At 39.9% G+C, this 20519-nt stretch overlaps 1 protein-coding gene across 1 annotated transcript in view; it reads right to left on the bottom strand.

The window, feature by feature from the left end:
• Positions 1 to 20519, bottom strand: part of LOC135246642 (protein bicaudal C homolog 1-like) — a 70231-nt gene that overhangs the window by 46572 nt on the left and 3140 nt on the right. The window contains exon 2 of the mRNA XM_064320000.1: positions 2999 to 3045. Within this exon, the coding sequence (XP_064176070.1) occupies positions 2999 to 3045 (47 nt within the window). The remainder of the gene's footprint in view (positions 1 to 2998; positions 3046 to 20519) is intronic.

Genomic DNA, 20519 nt, shown 5'->3' with positions numbered 1-20519 from the left:
AATTGTTTGAGCCTTACAAATATCATTTTGTTTACAAATGCCATTAATGAGCAATAATCATGCACGGTGCTAGTACCAAAGAGCTGTGGGAGAGCATTCAGGTCTGTCAGCTGTGGTAAGTTCAGCACCACGTAGCATGTTTGGTCGAATGGCTGGTTCAAATGTTGTGCTCTGAATTGCACTGTGGTTGAGCTAGAAACAAATTCAAAGATGATTTAAGATTTCATCAGGCTCAGTTAATGTTTAGATCAGACAGTCTCTCTGGAAGACAAAATTAGTAAATACTTGACCACTCATCTAAATTCTTGTGTGCGTGCATGCGTGTGTGTGTATGTGTCTGTGCACGTGTGCAATGTGCTTATGTGCTGCTTCATTAAGTTAGTTTTAGAAAAGCTTGTAAGAAATGCTGCACATGATTTATTAACATCTTAACTCTAGATTGTTGGACAGCTTAGGAAGTGCAGAAACAGCCAGAAGTCAAACTCACAAGTAAATTCTCATGTATTGCCAACTATATAAAAATAATAGAATGACTTCCAAGTATATGCTTATAAAACTTCTCAATCTTAGACCGTAAGCTCTGCCTATGTCGCTTTAGCAAATCTGCGCATAATGCTACATGCTGTTGAATATAGCGCTATTAGGGAGCATAAACTATACTAGCGTGCCATGTAGCATTCATGAGCAGCTTCACCACTGAAAAGATGATGAAAAACTGCAGCATCCCTTAGAGGAGGCTGTGGTGCTGGGGAACACCACAGGAGTATACAAACCCCAGGACGTACGGCCACATTACCAATGACCCTCACAATGAGACGCCCCAAAGTGAAACCACACAGAGGTTTACCATCATCCCCAGGGGGTCCATGTTAATCCCCTACACCACAGCCAAGTGCTCCTCCATTGTTTTGGCTATGCACGTTAGCGTTGTGCTATTGAGAGGGAGATGTTAGTCTTGCAAAATGACCATGGGCAAATAGTATTCAGCCCCATGTTTAGATTTGCTATAGAATGACAATAATGCTTTGCTTCAATCACTCACACCTACACAAACCCCTACAACCTTCAACTTCAACCTCCCGCAACTGTGAATCCTGTTTTTTTCCCCCCACTGTACTCAATTCTTACTGGACAGATATAAAAAAATGAATTCATTGTACAATATAGCACAGTTTCAGCACCTCAGGAAACAGGTGCATAGGCCGGAATAATCAATTTCAGATGAACAAATATACATTCCTGAATTTCTTCATCCACCAAACTGTTTGGTTTCTCTCCTGTGGAGCAGCCTCAAATATGGACTTCATCTCAGACCTTCGTGTAAAGACAGACATCTTTGACAAAGGATGAATTACACCATTGTGTAGCTTTCTGAAGTGACCAAGATGTAAAATAGGAACGCCTTACATACTCCTACGTTTAAAAACCTGGCACATCTTGATTTGATTGAATATGCACGTCATTTTTGAACTAGATCTTTTTTCTCGGTGCATTAAATAATGTACATACACGTGCCTCTCAGTCTCTGTTTGACTGGTCACCGAACCAGATGACTGATTGCCTTTTAATTCATCGCTTGCCATTCGTTGGAAACAGGCTGCTGCCAAAAGACACAGGAGAACAAAAATCAAGTCTCGAGTCTTTATTTATTTATTTTCATATCGAAAGCGCGATCGCTTTCACATCTGTAATGGACCGTTACCTTGTAAGTATTGCCCATACAAATGGCCGGGAACGTCAAGTAAATTGTAAATTATCAATGGGTGCTGGTTACCACATTTTCAAACATCTAATGCGCTCAAGGAGCCCATTTAAATAAACTATTCTTTTACTATGCATGCATGTCCGTGTCTGGGGGTGGGGGGGTGACCCAGTTTTACCAGTCATTGCAAGGCCTTTTCAAACATAACTGGCCGAAACGTGCCATTTCTCTGCGCTACTTAGCACATTCTTCGCTTTCATCATTTACTAATTTAAGGAACCATTTATAATTCTACGGGGTAAGTTGGGAAAGGATTTATTTTCAAAGCCGGGATTGACATTCCGGTGCTTTAATACCATCTCGCCCCGGCTCAGTTAAAACATCGAGAGGGTGACCGTAACCTCAGATATGGACTCGGCACAGCAGCAAGGAGGCTCTCTCAATACAGAGGTTTATTTTCTCTCACGTCAGATTTTTACACAGGCGGCAATACGTTTGGCCATGTGTAGGAATTTTATTTTCCTGCGATAAGTGGCACCCGGGTCTTTGAAAACGTATTTATTTTGAGGACTTCTCCTCTCGCCCCTTCCAGGAGGGGCCGTTTTCTCCCTGGCGGGGGGGGGGGGGGGCATCTGATGTCCGCTTCAACGGTCGGGGCCCGTCTCTCAGTATCTGAGCCCCGCCTGGATGCCCGCGCTCACTGGGGGATATTTTTCTACTCTGCGCCAATTAGGCTGGCAAAGTGCCTCACTGAAAAGCCTTTGTCAAACCCCGGAGAGGGAGGAACCTTAAAAAAAACACACACAGTGAAATTTGCTTTCCTTGGCTCGCTCAGAAAGGACAGGAGAGCTGGCGTTCGTGCTCCTCCGCACAGGTGTTTGGTTGAAGCCCAGTGGAGTCGGCTGGGATAGTGAAAGCACCTTCTTTACGGCTGTAACACATCCTTGACTCAGGACAGCCTCAGGTCACTGCTGGATCATACTTACCTTCACCTCCATTTCCTGATGATAGCAATCACCCCTTCCCAACGATCAATGACGAGCAACGAAAAAAAAAACCTCAGGAAATTATGCCCTAGTACCCTAAACTCCACATCTCTGAGGTGATGTCTACATGCAGCCAGCATCTTCACGTCTCAATTTCAAACATTTGAGAGCTTACCTGTGTCTTGTTTATCAATAAAGACATGTAAATGCATTATCGTGGCTCAAGTTATTGGCCTGCTTTGTACTAGCACAGGTAGGGGTGCCCAAACAGTCCTGACTGCAGGAGAAGAATGTGTTATTTTTCTCTTACCTTCTGAAAGAAATCCTCCCCTCCATTGATCCTCCCTTCCGTGGCAGCTGCAGAGAGAACAAAAACACTCTTAACAAATCAGGGCCTAATTACCAAAATTACACAGGTTGGCCTAAAATACTTCTGAATGAGCCTGAATGACGGTGGCAGGAAATAGCATCATAATTACACTTTCCATGGAGAGATAAACAAATTACGCTTAGCATATCCCTATCCAAATAAACCACGGCGGAGAACAATCACGTTGAACAAAAAATATTTTTATTAGAACTATATTAGTTCAGTTACAAGCCATTAACCACCAGTCTCTTTTTGTCTACAATAGCGTCCATTGTTCTTTTTGGACAACCAACACCCCGTGGCGCATAACGATTATTAAATCAGTTTGTGAATTTGTGAAGTGAAGGTAAATTAAATGTTTTGTTTTTTCACTTGTGTAATTGAGTCAGTCAGCTCCCTTGCTTGGGACTGCCTTAAGCGCATCCTTTTAATTTCTGAAATGCAATTAGGCCTTCCACTTTTCACGCTGGATGAAAATGAGCTCTCTATCACTCCCGACAACCATCAAGTCTTAGGAGAGGGCTTGGCATAATAGAGATTTTCCAAATGCCAATATCTCTCCAGCAGATAAGGATCAAAATCTAAAAATATACATTCATTTGCATTACCTCTCCAATCCCGCAGGTGTACCGTACTAAGTGGCCGGATCAGGCCAACACCAATAGCAACATACAACACTGGTGCAACAGTACTAAAATTGTAAGGAAAGAAACTTAATTCTGGTTTAGTTCATTGGATTTATTTACTTGTTTCGAAGCAATTTGCTATTTGCGAAGTAGTGGGCAGAAAGGCACCCAAAGGAGTTTGTAGCCTACTGAGAAGCAAAAAACATTCAAATATCCTCTATTTTAGATTGCCAAAAAATGCTAACTTTTTTTTCAGTAGGCTACAGTTTTGGTGATCAATGAACTAACCAAAATTAGTTGGCGAAGAAACACCTTTGATAGTGGCAAATAAAAGGACAATTTGATCCTGAATAAGACAGAAGATGCAGTATAATTAAGCACAGAAAATTAAGAACCCAACTTTGAATAGTCAGAAGAAAGGAATCTATATAGGCTACCAGGCTCAGTCCAGTGTTGCATCTAAATACACTACAGTAACTTCTCTTCCACTGTCGTCTGCTCCTCACCTATCAGCAAGAACCATAACAGCTAGACCCTACAGCTGAAGTCACTGTGTGCAGTTTCCATAGGCCAAGACACAAAGCAGAGTGCAGCACTGTGGAGTACTGACCTCTTAAGCATTAGGGATTCTACTGAGACATTTAACAAATATGGAGCTCATTAAACCACGTCAGCCAATATGAAATCCTAGAATTAGAGACTCCACTGTCTCCAGGCAGACTGCTGGGAAAATTAATTTTCAACAGTGAAATATGACTTCTCTTTTCAGTTCATATCGTTAGTAAGCTCTCTTTTCAGCCACAACATCATTACAAATAAGCCCTCATTCTTGGCAGCAGGTCACTTTCAATACCATAAAAACATTTAAATACTTATAAAGAGAAAGCCATCATTTTGTGGGTTATATCTCAATACCAGCAGAAAACACCAAACCCACTCAATACCAATTAATTATACAACCAAAATCAGCATGGAAAAAGAAAATGGCTGTGTACATCTTTCTTATTTCCTTTATATACGCTTGCAATAAGACAACAGAGTAAAACTGAGGTCTGGGATTCAGAAAAAAGTATTTGCTGTTAGAGCTGTGGTACAGTGACAGTAAAATAACATTGCCACAACATAACAGCAGCATTGTGAAAACTCTTGTGTGGTAGCTGGTTAAGACTTCAGCAAAAGCACTTTCTAAAGACAACATGTGGGGAAGCACAGCAAATAGTCACATAATGATTTAGAAATACAAAAACATCTCTTTTTTTGCCATAATTAACCCATATTCAATACATGCCATTGAATGTGATACTTATCTTAACCATAGCTTGCACACATGCTAATAATTACACCCCCACACATAGACGTCTGCAGCTGGTGAGAAACCTAGGAAAAATGTGGCTCGTAACTTCCAGATCAGCCGAAATAAAATTTGCACATTTACAAATAGTTTCTCATTTGGTACATAGGAAAAAAGTCAGTTGAAGGAGGGGATGCGGCAAAACAAGCACACAAATAAGGCTTCAACTCCGAAAAACGACGAGAAACACTCTCTGTTATCAACGCACTTCGGCCACGACACAGGGGGTCTGAAAGTGGCTCTCGTGTTATCAGTTTGAGCAAAAGCAGGTGGAGGAGATTTAGTAATGAGGCAGAGAAGAGTTTAACATCCACTGGAAGTTCTCCGTTCAGAAAAAAGAAACTCCATGGAAACACCTTCCATTCACCATCTCGGCCATTTCTCAGTCCCACACACAGACTCTGCTAAGGCAGTAAATCCACGTGTAACGCCCAGTGTCTGGAATACTATGTCTTTGAAATGTCACAGTGCCCACCACCAAGCAGGCTACACCCTTTCATATATATTTTGTTTTAATCTTGACAGTAAAGTGCCCATTTACTTGATATCCATGGACCTTGGTATAATAACGGGGGGGCAATTCCAATGCTACAACCACACAGGCCAGAGCAGAGAAACAGTTTTCCTCACATGATTTCCTGAAAAGTTTCTGGAGAGATCGGAACATGGTATGCATTTCATAAAACCATTCAGGAAATATTTCCAAGGCAATGAAGCATGAAACTCGAGAAACTCATGAAGCTTGAGAAAGGGGAAAGAGACAGAAAAAAAGTCAAACGGTATCTGGAATAAGCAGAAGTCCCGAGATCTAAGTTAAAACCTTAGATTTATTTAAATTACAAATAACAGTTGCTAGTGTTATTACCCAGTAACTGCCTTGCACATTCAGAATGGGTACAGGGTTAGAACAGATACACATCATTACAGTCTTACAATAATGTTCATTGTACCCCATATACGCAAGATTGAAACAATGTAAAAATTATAAACAGAGCTGGCAATGTGATAAAATTGAAAATGCCTCAGAACACAGCATCCTATAAGGCTACCCTTGTTTTGTAAGGTATTTTCCAAAACACCTTCAGAAATTATAGGACTGTTACAATTAGGACCATGGCAGTCACTGCATCTCCTCACAGCTCTCTACACACTGATAAAAATCTTAAAGGATCATTAACATCAACAAGATTTGATAGATTGAATAAACTGGTGAATTGCACACATTTTAATTCACATAACAGTATTATTAGCCCTATAATAACTATGAGTTCAACATACAGTACCAAGCTTTTTCATTATTTTTCAAGAAAGAATTCTCCCCAATGTTGGAGAAACCACCCAATGCAGGGATAAAAATGCACATTATTACAGTTTCCTGAAAAGGCCAGTTTATATATTTATAACTTAATATATTCAGTTTAAGTGCTTTTAAGTTGGACAAGTTAATTTGCCATTGCTTTTCTGAACAGTTGAGGTATCTTAATCAGTGTTTGCCCACGTACCGCACTAACAAGTGCAAGTGCTAAACACTGATTACGATTGCCTAAAAGGCAGCTGTGTGATGGAAAACTTCACTCAGACCTGTACATGATGCCATAAATCCAAAACAATGTGTAATATATTGCCCATGCCTTGCTCCTTCATACCTCCTCACCATGCTGTTAAATAAGTCCTCAAGGCCTTCCTGTGGGACAGCATCCCCCGCCAAGCTTTCAGCAGTCTACATCTTCTCAGGGTTCGCTCCCGCATTTGAATTTTTAGGTCCATCTTTTAGTTTTTTCTTAAGACAGGTAACTGAGCCCAGGTTTCAGCCAGCAGAATTTTCAGACCTGCTGTTCCATGCCTTTGCATCAGTCAACATGTTCCAAAATGCCCTGCTCCATACTATTCACCCAGTGCAAGCCCTAAAAACTGGAGGTAAAAACACCAACTGTGGAGCTCTGCGCTGGCAACTGAAAACTACAAATTTGTATAAATCGGTGTTTGTGCTTGCAAGGGGCTTTTTGAGTCCTACAGGTTCCATAAAAAAGATTAATTCATACCAGGAAAACATTTATACATTGTGGATACCGCAAGATAAAGTGAAGGCATTTATGAAAATAGCCCAATATTCACATAAAGCAATCTATCCCGGACACTGACTGCATTCATTTGCATGTCATGCTGGAAGTGTGTGCCCGAAAGACACATTATCAGGGAAAATGCACTTCTTCTGGGCTATTGAAGTCTGCTTTCCACCACACTAAACCACCTTAAGTCCAGAGACCAGCATCCAAACTCAAATAAAGAGTGAACCTCAATGCATATATGCTTATAACATTACATTATGGATGCACAATTCAACCTTGTAGCCTTAAAAACAGCCAAACTACATTATTAAAAAATGGACAGTCAGAAGGATCCTATGAAGCACAGCAGAGTGAAAGGTCAAAAGTCGTATTAGCAAACTTGTTTTGGCTCTCAGGTACATAGGCTGGTGACTTGCTCCTGTGAAAAGCAGGCAGCTAGCACATGTCTACCAGTGTAGTTAAACATTCTCGGACCTCAGCAAAGTGTAATCAGAGTCCACACTAGCATCTTAGAAAACGGCTCTGGATGAATCAATTTGAGATGGAGTCATGCCTAATGAAACCACCAGCCTGATAAAGGGAAATTCCAGGCATACTAGTTACAGATAAAATAATTATTCGGCCAAAGTTCTGTTAAACATCTGTTTTTCTTTTTTGGCTAAATGAATGGCATGCACTGTACACTGTAGAATGTTATTGTTATGCAAGTATCAGGGAGTTTATCCACAGACGTTATCAAGCTAAACCCACAGTGCTTAACATAGTGCACAACTTGTAACAAAAAAACACAATGTACAAAAGAGGGACACACAAACACCGGAAGGGTCAGGAGGAGGCAGTAGGCGGAGAGAAGAACAGAACCGCACTCAGGACAGGACCTCTATCCCCCCCGGCAAATCGCGGAAGATCCTAAACGGCCAAAATTAAGGACCACAAGAAGCCGGGAGAGTCAGAAAACAGCGAGCAGCTGGCGCTGTGCCCCATAGCTCAGACCACTGTGCCAATCTCGCCTGTCTGGCTGTCTAGCACAGGACCAAACTGCAGGTAACCACGGCACCAAGGCTTTCACCATTAAATTAGATCAGATTCATGGAGGCTACAGGGCTGTGGGTCCTCAGAGGAGCAGGTCTGGAGGTATCAGGACAGTTAGGAGGGGGTTGGAGCTCTACCTGGATAAAGGACACATCATCATCGAGCACAGAATTCTGCTCACAAGGTGGTTTAGAGGATACACAAAGCTCACATACTTTCATAGTCAGAACACGGCACTGCAATTTAGACCGCCATTAAAAACGCATTGTGACTAGCATGGTTTCCTCTGCCAAACTCGCCTCTGGTTGGCTCCTTTGCACATCGACAAATATTCACCAGGAAGACAAATGACCAAATTAAGGTGCAACAGTCAAACGAACCCTTGTTGAAACTCGAAATTGAATGTACCTCCGACAACACAAGCCCAGGTACACTCCGCAGAACAGTCAGCACGAACAATGAAACCATGCAGGCCTGGCAAGATCTGTCACTCGCTGACTGGCGACAGCAACGTCCAGCTGTTGTGTGCCAAGGTTTATGTTATGAGCCCACGATAATACCCAGATGAATCTGAACCCTTTGTTTATGGCAGGGAATTTTTTTTCTTTTTATGACAGGGACGTTTTTGGGGGCACACTGGCAGAAAAGGGAAGAAACCACAGGCACCATACAAGATGGGTCTTAAAAATCAGAAGGCCTTGACAAAAATGAAAAAGAAAAAAAAAAGAAAGAAAAATCCTTGGTGGAGAAATGGTTTGAAATGACAAAGCGGGATGTCTAATAAGAGTAATACAGTCCTCACAGGCCCAGATATATTGATCCACAAAACAGGCATAAATACTGCTATTACTGTGTTACATTTTATTACATTATTTTATTACATAAGGGCTTATGACCTCATCTAAGGACACTCAAAAACTTAACACTTTTATATATTTTGTCTCCTCTTTAAGTAGTTGTTTTTGCTGGGACAAAGGAAATGGTGCACTTTACTCCAAGATAAACTAGTGGTGCTACAAGCAGGAAAAAACCCACCGCCTCTCCAGAGACCAGTTCCATTACAGCCCACAGAATCATTGTGAACCAAACAAGGAGCACAACATATTCTGCATACACAAGCATGTGCATACACATACATAAACAAGCAAACAAGAACACGTATACACGCATGTGCTCCATTCTGCAATGCTTCGTCTCAAAGGCATGAGTTCCAGACAGATGGCCATACATACCAAAAATGTTCTGAACCATCACTAGTACGGAAGGCTACATACAGCACTGAAAGGGAAACAGGATATTTTACTAAGGCAAACAGGGGAACTAGCTGCAATAGATGAAAATGGATGAATCTGACATTGCGTGTTCACACAAGGGTTTTAATAAACAAAAATAAGCAAGATTGTGTTAAAGATATAATAGAGTTCCACATCAGCTTAGTTTTTCATTACTGTTGTACTGGCCCCTGTTCAAAAACATGCTAATGTGTATATGCAATAAATAAAATAAAAAGCTTCCCTTTGGCATATTTTAAACAGTTTATTATAGTAATTTGTTCACTTGAGGGCATTGCTACTTCAATTATTTATTGTTGTCTGAACAGTGTACACGATTAAATATCAGAGCAAAATATTTTCTTTATAAGAATAAGGCCTTGTCTCAATTTTGCAGAACTCACAGATTCTGGATTTGTTGAGAATTTGTACACAGGTTACAAATATTATCAAACAGATTACATCTAGCTTGGCATCTTGCTAATCATGTAACTTGGATGTTTGGTAATTACTATTTATCAATATAATCTTATGAAGATGGACACAATTTGGAGATGACATTTAATTATAAATCCAGGCAGTACTTTTGATGGAGGAGAATTTATGTTTGCAGAAACTAAATGGTAGCACAGTGGAATCTTCAAGGAAAACTACAGCAGTATTTTATTCCCCCCTGACATGCCAGGTATATAAATCAAGTTAATGAACCCAAAGATCAATGTCAAACTTTCTGTTTCACTATATTAGACTACATGGGGACAGTTTGTTAACATCCAAAACATTTTTAATGTTTAAAGTTATTTGAGAGCAATGCATGAAAACAAAAACAGAAATACTGTTAATAGTATGATGTTGCATACAAGCAGCAGAACAGTTAGGTTCCTAGCATAAACTCCACTTTCTTAACCTCCTGTTTTAACACAACAATCTACTGCTGTGATGTGACACCAGACTTAAAAGTGTCAAACGTTGTATTCATGTTAAAGAGCATGTGAATGACAGCCTTATACAGCAACAGTGCAGTGCTTTTTTGTCTCTACCGTGTGCTACTGATGTACGTCCAACAGAGGCAAGATTTGCCTGTGACCCCTGCTGGAAAACTCCCAGAATTCCAGAGGAAAGGAGGATGTGATTCCCAGTTGCTTATTTCACTGGCTTTTTGCCCTCCCAAGGGAAGATGGTCTACTGTTGCCCCGACAACGATAGAACATCGCCATAGATGAGTAATGTTCTTTTTCAGTCCAGGATTTCAACAAAACTATATTCGCTGACTTTATAATTTCTGGGCAATGTCATCATTTTCAGCAACACTGTAATGGAAATGTTACATAATGAATACAGCACACTATGCCCTAATAGTTTTTAAATGGCAGTTAAATACACAACACGTCATGAGTGCTTTAGATAGAGTGGATTAGAGCAAGAGGACAAACTTCTTGCACAAATGTGATTTCACTGTTTGGTTTTGAAAAATATGTTTGCCTTGTGGTTGGCCTTGTACTACAAGTTTTGAGAATATATAACAGCTCTTTAACTTTGTTCATAGTGGCACAGTAAGAGCAAGCAATAGCTATATGCAAATATTACCACCATATCCATAATGTCAGTAACTGGCAAAAAAATAATAAAAAATCATTGATTAAATGTAGCCATCACATCATATCCTGTAAATTACAAAAACAGTATTTAAATTTCTAAGAACTACTTGGTAAAAATAATTTGCGGCCAATCACAAAGTATAAAGGTCATAAAACAATTTAAGTTATTCATAATATTCAAAAGCATCAGAGGCCTTCCAAAGGGTCAGTACAGCAATGCAAGTCTATCATATTTCAAAAGTACATAATATTTCATTATCATATTTCAGAGTTCATGCATTTGCCAGTGGGATACTGTCATTTGACCTTAACCATGGCAAGGCCAAACTATATTTGCCTTTTTGACACCAATTCCTTCAAACTTAGGGTTAATAGTCTGACATATTCAATGTTCAGAACAAGCTCAGTTACAAGTAATAAGAAGTCCCAAGAAGCCAAAATAACTGCAGGAATAACAGTGCAGTTTGTGAACAGTTCTCAACAGTTTGTGAACAGTTATTGCAAAGTTCAGCAATTTAGGGTCAAAAGTGAAAACAAGCTATTTTCTTAAGAGTATTCTCGTGGTGCATGTGAAGAACCGGAAGAGTTCATAAACACCACTGTATCCTTTCAGTGAACCCAGAGCGTTCCCATCACTATCAGATGGGGCTTCTGGGACATGGAGTTTACAGTCAAAAGGCATTGCGCATAATGCATTTTACAGCAATACATAAATAGATGAACAATAATAAGAAATAAAAAATATTTTTAAATTAAGTATCCACTGGTATCTGCTTGCCTACTGTACATTAAGCAAGCTTGAGGTGAGTTCTTAAGGCAGGTTTGGGGGATAGCGGGGGGTTATTCCCATGAGCAGCAAGTAGCAAAGCCAGTAGCAGCGCAATGCGAGATGTTGTCCACACATACACTCGCATGAAGACTGCATGTTTTTTCATTTCATGTGATGATAAAAACAAGAGATGAAACACACAATCACAATAATTTTCCTCTTGACCAGCTCAGGCACTGCTCCGATACAGCAGGGGGCAGTGACTACCATCGGCGGAAACCCTAACCAACCATAGATGCATGTTCATGTACCTGCTATGTGCTTTCTCTTTAACGATGGGCATGAGGGTTCATTAAGCCTTACTGTATTTACATAACTTACACAACAGTACACAGGGTCACTGAATATGACCAAAAAAGGAAAAAAAGTGGGGGGAAAAGCCAACACTTTCTGTACTTAGTAACTCAAGGCTGAATACAGGCCACGTTATTATTACACTGAATCTGCACCCTGTTCTGAAAGAACTCTTATAATGCGTCAGGCTGATTGAGTGTGACAGAAAGCTTGCAGAACTACACACCATTCCCTGACAAGTCATCTACTTCTAAGTGACACCACCACTTTCACTGAAAAAATAAATTGCTCTGGGTCCATTTGAAAAAGAAATCATAGTCAGATTCACTTTTCAGACCATACAAAATCTGAGTTTATTTTGTTAAATACAAGCGCATTTGCATTTCAATAACAACCAAGATAACAATACTAAGCTGAGCCACTTCCCATCTCTTCAGTCATATTTATTTAAAAAAAGAGAAAAGAAACAAAAAATACCAATTATGCACGTAGATTGTCTAATTACAATATATACAGACCATTTCACAGGAACAATCGACAGCTACCTCTAATACATCAGAATTCAAATCTGTTCTCAGGAAGGACTGCAACTAACTTCACATGAAATATTAGAAACAGGCGGACTCACGTTATTCCCTACACACACACACACCTCCAGCCCAGCAAAAATGGGTCAGGAAAACCAAAATCAGTCAGGTGGGCGAGTTTAATCTCCTTCCGGTTTTTATTTTCTTAAGTAATAAAAGGCAGGTTTTCCACAGACTTCTGGGGCTAGATGATATGATGTTTCTGAGAGCTTCATCGTGTGCCGGATTAAGGAATCTTACGTGTAAGCAAGTTCTATATAATTGTCTAATTGTAACAGCATGTTCCGTAGCGTGCTAGAATAGCAGAGTCTGGTACTCAAAGGGTAAGTTTGTCCAGAGACCTGTATAAGTGCAGCCATAAGCAAAATGATAACAATAACAGATTCGTTTTGTCTGTACTGTAATGCAGTTTGACTGCATAGATCTGGTCTCTGTAGAATGACACTCCATGATATGCCATCTGATATTCAGAACATTGGAGAGGTTTCTCGACCAAAACATTCAAAATGTCCTACGTGTGATTAATATAAGGAAACAGCCGCGAACAAATACAGATCAGATCGATCGATGCAGTTTACGATCAATTGTGATCGTACGCATGTTTCATGAATGAGGCCAAATGTGAGCAAGACAGCCCTAAATCCAGGTCTTGTAAGTGCCAATCATTATTTTCCTTGGACCCACTGAAAGCTAATTTATATCCTTTTTCTGTTGCAGTTGGCTGGACATTAACACGGTTTTCAAATATTTTGACAGGACATGGCAGAGTCAACTGTTCACCAGGTAATTAGGATAAATTATGCATTGTGGCTGATCAAAAGGAGCTTGAGATAATAGAGTCAATTATATGTCAGTTCACAAAATTATAAAGTAGACAGAATTAACCTTTTAATAAGAGAGCAATGTACATGCTGGAATTCTACTACAAATAATTTACAATGTATCATATTGGCAAGATCCAGTGCAATTAAGGCAAAAGCTATAAACAGTGGAAAAAAATACACAAAGGTTCAAGAAAATTCTTAATTTATATTAAAATTGTGTATTTTTTTATTTTTATATTTTTTTAGAAAAACAGACACACCATCCTACAACTTGATTCTTCGACAAAATGAGTAGCTATATCCAGTCTCAGATAAAATAAATGAAAATACATAAGAGATAAATGCTTTGGATGTTTACTTTGTCATCAAAATAATACAGTAACACATTGGCCGTGTTTTGTTTGCGGCCTCCATCTCTTGAGGACACAAGCTAGCTGTTGTGTAATGGCCTATTCTTTCTCTTGTCATAACAAAACTTGCTGGTCCAAGCCAGTGTTTTTTTTCTTCCTCTTTTTTTTTCTTCTTCTTTTTCTCAAATGCAGAGCTGCTCAGACAGCTGCTGTGAATTAACCCATGTGAATACTGGGAAGCTTCTCCCAGTTCCCCTCAAGGCCCTTCGGGCTGGCCCCGCACGGCAGGCAAGAACGTCCCGCCCGCCCGCAATCCGTTTCAGATACCAGCAAAGGAACAACTCGACTGTGAACAAAACTGGGACGCCGGAGCACAAGCACAAGCAAACAAGCATTCGGTTTTAGCGTTTCGGGTCGTAGCCCGTAGGCTCCGGAGAGAAGGAACCCAGAATTTCAGCTGGGAGTTCAAATATCCACCTTCCCTCCTCCGCACAAAAAGCGAATCCGCAATCTCCGACGAAATGTTTATTCAGCGATAGACACAATATGGAAGGAGTTTTAATTCAATTGGCCCGGTGCTGCTGGAGCGCACAGCCACGCTTGGCTTTTTTTTTTTTGAAACAGGCCAGTTGTTTCCCTAGGCCCCACTCCAGTGGAGAGCCAGCCCTGAGCGCATTCCACACGGCTCGCACTTCCTGCCCCCGTTACTTTTATTCAGCAGACAACAAAAAAAAAAAAAAAAGATGAAGGCTTCGCTCCTGCATGCACCAGGCCTATCAGGAAATTTCTGTGGTCATGTTCCTCAGACTGAAGACCTCCATGCTGATGACGGGGGGAAAAAAATGAATGTTTACTAGTCTCAACAGATTTATCTTGCATTGAATCCAGTTTATAAATGCTGCTATGGCCCCAAAAACAAAGTTTTCCTGCTGTAAACACAGGGTGCATGGCCCATCTGCAGCAAGCTTCCATGGTTGAATCAGGACAACAATAAGAAATATTGTACAGTACAAAAATCAATTTAAACGAAGGCCACAGAGCTAATGATTGTCTGGGTTAATGACCTGTGGAAGGAAATGCGGGCAGAATAATTTTATAATGATAATTATATGCTGCAGTAATTTTTCTTTTTATTTGCAAATAAGTAATGGCAATCATTATGCTACCTGCTTTGAATCTTAATGCTGTAAGCCAGGCAGGTGTGTAAGCACACAGTGAAATGGTCTTCAATTCCCAAGCTAGGCAGAAGTCATAAAACTACAAGTTCATTTAAACAAATCAACACAAAATATAATATTAATTTAGTTTATATTACACACAAAGTAGCAAAGTATCATCCCAGATATTATCTAAAAAAGGTTGATGACCTGTATCCAAAAACATACAGTAAGTCTACATAAATATAATCATAAAAAATATCTCTTTGATCAACTTTAACATGCATGTTCGATATCAGAAGTACTGCAGCTAAGCCCAGCCATCATTTGATTGTGAACCATTTAAGTTAATACAAACTATAGCAATAAAAAAGATACTGTCATTACTGGAAATTAATGAAGAATACTGTGAAAATGCTGTTCAGAGCCCATAATAGGGCAGTGAATTTATAATGGATTACGCTCCATTCACAGCCTAAAATTTACCTACATCCCACATTCTGCCTGCTCCCTCCATATTCCTCCTCACATTAATATCCATACACCCTATCAATCCATGTGCAAAATCCCTCATGTCCTGATAGGGCAAAAGAATGAAAACTTTATGCTCTGCCTGTCATACTCCTGATAAATGAACATGTGTGTCATCTCTGCCTCATGTGCTACTGTTTAGGCACGTTACCATGGAAACCAAAGAGAAGGGGAAAAACAGTTCACTTCCACAAACTGTGAGGAGGGGGGAAACTGTTCTCCGCAACTGATTCATTCTTTTTATTACATTTGTAGCGACATCTTATTTAGCCGCTTTCAGAAACTACAAAGCCCACGCTCCCCGGGCCAGGTCAGGGCCAGCTCCAGGGAGCTTGGAGCTGGGAATAAAAAAACATGACCGTCTGCACAGGACCTCAGGTCATTCTGCCCAGACCTTGCCCAACCACAGGTGGCCCAAACAGGGCCATATGGGGGCCAGAGGGCAGCTCAACTCACCCCTGGAGCGACTGCGACCACGAAATGGCAATTCCCCATGTCATCATGAAGAATTCAAACGGAATATGTAAATAAAACACAAATCTGGCTGCCATAAAACATAAATTGGCAACTCTCTCTCTTGTTCTTCTTTAGTAACATAATCCTCCTTTACCCCACTGTCCTTGAGAAAAACTCTGTCTTTGATGTGATGCGGCGCATATTTACTGAGAAGTGTTTGACTGAAAAAAAGAAGAAAAAAAACTATTCCATTGTAAACTACATTCTTTCTGGGCTAAATTCCTTAACTTTCAATGAAAATGACAAATAATACAAGACTTAGATATGGGTAATAAGAAAAATACAATCATGCATGCTTCTCAAACTTTACAAGGAGTGAAAAATACAATTGAAAGCACAAAAAATCTACATTCATAGTGAAAGAACGTGGGTGGGTACTTTCTGGTCATGCAGTAATGTCATCATTAAATTCCTCTCAGGGTTTCAGAGATCTTTGTTCGATTAATTCCTTTTTGTTTTCCCCCCAAAATGCTTTTGGCTTCCATAAATATTTGTAATGTTTCACAGAAAGAGGGAAAATGAGAGGAACGCTTTCAAAACAACTTGTTCCTCTGCCGATTTACGATCCTTTCAAACTCATAACCACTGTCATAACCGCATTAAGTGTGTGCGTGCGTGTGTGTGAGTGTGTGAATGAGTGTGGGGGGGAGGCAGTCACAGCAAATTTTTGATTTATTTAATTTAAAAATAGCACCTTTCTATTGCAAAACAAGACTCATGATGGATGTGTAAATCATTTTAACTGACACTAATTTGTGCATAGGAGTTGCTTCATTCCCTTTACCTCTGGTTAAACAAATTACTTCCTGCTGAAATGCAGGTGAAAAAAACATAAAATAAAAAAACACTTAATCAACTGAATAATTTCATCACAAATGTCCAATTGTGAAACTGTCAAACAGGTGAATGTGCTGCAAAATTATGTTATAAGGACTGGCCATCTAGTGCACACATTTAGTGCACTGCATTTAGTGCACTGCTTGCCTTAAAAGCCAATAACGTGACTTGGCTTGGTAACATCGTGGCCGCAAATGATCTGTATAATGAGCCCAACTTCTAAGGTTCATTCTTCCAGCAGAGCTTAATTAAACTTCTTAATTAACTTTTTTTTCCTTAAAACAATGTTTGCCCAAACATGGGGGAGTAATAGTTTTCACGTCTATGTGGAAAACATCAACTTTTCTCCTGTTTTTACTCACAGACAGAGCGTGAAGTCTGCAGATGGGGAGATAAACAACCACTCGCAGGTAGGAAATTCTTGGTTACCATTGATGCGCTTTCTTAACCTCACAGAGACGCCGCGAGTTAACAGCCACGGCTGAGAGTCAAGTTACTGTACTTCAGTTTCTGAAATGGAAGACTAGGGTCACTTCACAGACAATATAATCTAGAACAAACATCCCCACCCCATTAATTCATACAATTAATTCAGCAGGGTTCTGAATTATGTACTTTCTGGAAAACACACTTCCTTATCTAGAGTGCTTCGAGTCCAAAGCAAACAAGGCCACATATGGAACAATCATCTCCGCGGTTATAATGGTAAAGGACCTTATCAATTTGCTGCATGAGCGCAAAACAAAGTCAGTTATCATCACATTCACTTGGGCAATAAGCACATGTACAATGGAGAGAAGGAAAACAGAACTACCGTAAAACCAAACTCAACTGAACCAGGGGGAGGGGATACATAAAAGTTTGGATAAACCACAAAAAATTTTAATAAGCATGGCAGCTGACAAAATTTCAAAATGAGAACATGCAAAAATGATCTATTCAATAAACAGATTTTCAGCCCCCCCCCCCCCCCCCCCACCACCACAATTTTCACACCGCATTGAACATCGACAGTCAATGACAAATGGCAGGGGAGGTTCAGTAGTCCTAGTTTGGACCAAGGATGCAAGTTAGACTGCGGACGTACCCTAAATGTACTCCACTCAAAAAAAAGTTAGCAATTTACCAGGCTGTCAATTACTTAAATGAAGGTGTCAGATAATCAGGTAGGTCGCTTACGCATGAGGCAGTAATGTGGAAGTTTACTGTAAGATAATTATCTGAAAGCACATGCCACTTTGAATCTCAGGGACAGGAACGCTACTGCACACCATGCAAAGCCAAGAGGACAAAGTTTTCAAAACAAAATGTGAGGCATTCCATTTCGCTCAGTCACTGGAATGGCTTACTTTTTTAAAATATCCAACTGGATTTTAGACGTAAAACATCTGATTGAATTCCATTCTTAAAACGTCAATTCATCAGGCTCAAGTTACCACAGCAAACACTGTGTGTATCATCGTCATCTTGTTCTACTTAAAACCATAGGCCGTGTATCGAACAGACCAAGAATTCTCCATACAAACGGAGGGACGTGGCAGAGTGCTGGGCTCCTGATTAGGGAGGAGCACAACAGAATACAGTCACATTGAACAATCCATGGCTGCTAAGAATGACAACTCAAATATTGAATCCCTTCCCATAATTCTATTATTCCACAAACATTATATTAATCATTACAATTAGCCTAAGTGCTAAGAAAACACATTTGCACAGACGCACACTCTATCCAATACATAAAAAAACAGAAAAATCTCCAGAGCAATAAAATATCTGGGAATAATACTTCCCAATAAAATGTGTTATTAAAAAAATAAAATAAAATAACTTGTCAAGGATACTAAATTACAGCTTTATTGCATGCAGTTATCCCATACATTGTTTATAGCAGTAATCTGTTCAGTAATGTATGATCAACTCTCAATTGCTGACTACTACATATTAGCTTATGCTTACATTAATGACTTTTTATGCTTCTATAGAGAAAATAGTTTCTCAGCTTTCATTGATTGCGTAGTCAATTATTCTTGCTTCGGCTGTATTAGCCGCCATGTCACTGAAGTGTAGTACAATATTAACCTCTTAAAACACAAATAGCTCTCCTTCACCAGACGTGTGTATACACAGCTACGCATGAAGCGCCATAACTTCCCCAATGATTGCATCAGTACAGCCCTCAAGACCCCTGTAAGCAACCCACATATCGCAACCAATGGAATACACTGAAATGGAAGGCTTTATCCCCTCTTTCCAGATGAAGCAAAGTACGCTACATTTCCAGTTAAAATATAACTGGACATTAGGGCTTGGTGCATTTAAAAGGGTTACACCCAAAAGTACTGAAAAGAAAAGAGCAGAAAATGTAGGCTAAAATGTGTTTAGATACACTGGGTTAAAAAAGCCTAATCATCTGAACAAAGGGTCCAGACCAGGGAGAGAGCCAACTAAATCTTGAGCCAATATATGATGGTACCAGACACTGAAAGACACCTATGGACCAATAAAAACAGCATTAAAAGTTTTTTTTTTTATTGTAAAAAAAACCAAACCCTTTGTGAAGCTAACAGGGAATAAATAAAAAGACAAATCAGGACAAAATCGGTTCATTCCATTACTTTATGCAGTCATGCCTACAGTAATATTATCTGGTTCTACACTGGTTTTCTACTCCTCTTTTGTCCTGGCAGGGTGAATTTGTCTATGGCATTATTGAAAGCTGACGTCTGCTCTCCCCATTTCTCGAAGGAAAAAAAGTTATTCGGACTGTGTTTTCTGAATACCACTTAATTCAGCAAATGAGCAAAGCCACATGAAACACTAAACACTAGTAAATGTCTAAAAGGAAGCAGGCATCAGCCTAAATAAAGCATTTAATTATGGCAGTGAGTGGGGAAAGAGGTAAGCAACTGTGACTTAATAGCTGTGTAGAGACAGTTGGGTATACTTGCCTGATTTATAATATAGAATACATATTACATTATGCATAACATGGCCTATAGTGCAAGAGATTCTCCTAAACAGAAATGTCCATAGAAGTGTTCACTTTATGTTCCGGAGTAGTAAAACATATGATGCCAATAATTCAAAAGAAGCTGGTGTGCAGTGATCAGACACTTTGGTTTTTGGTCTTTAGCAGATCCAGCCCCTCGTGTTTAGAACTACGTCTGAGGAAGAGGAATGGTTTGTTTTTTTTTTCCCCCCAGGATTGCCTCATATACCAAGGCCAATGTCAAACAAAGGTTCTCCTGAATGAAGATGCAGAAGGAGATGGAATTCTGAACAGTTGAAGATTAACTGACCTCCCGCAGAGAAAAACCCTCTTCAAGCAAATACCACACAGCCTAAATACAGTGAGTCAGAGAAGGGCGAGAAACCCTCACAAAAACAATACTCTTTCCTTAAGGGATGAACAAGCATTATTCACACAACCACAGCAGTGGAGTAGATCCCTGGATGTACAGTCGTCGGCTACTATAAGGAAATTCAGCCTGAGAATTAATCAACCAGACAAGCCAATTTCCCCATATAAATACTATTTTCTAAATCAAGACCCTCTGTGCTTGTCCATCTCCACAGTCAAAAACATTGG

Source organism: Anguilla rostrata, chromosome 2 (genome assembly GCF_018555375.3).
Source record: "Anguilla rostrata isolate EN2019 chromosome 2, ASM1855537v3, whole genome shotgun sequence".
NCBI classification, from domain to species: Eukaryota; Metazoa; Chordata; class Actinopteri; order Anguilliformes; family Anguillidae; genus Anguilla; species Anguilla rostrata.
The sequence above is the reverse complement of the archived record's forward strand: the minus strand, read 5'-3'. Positions and strand labels throughout refer to the sequence as shown.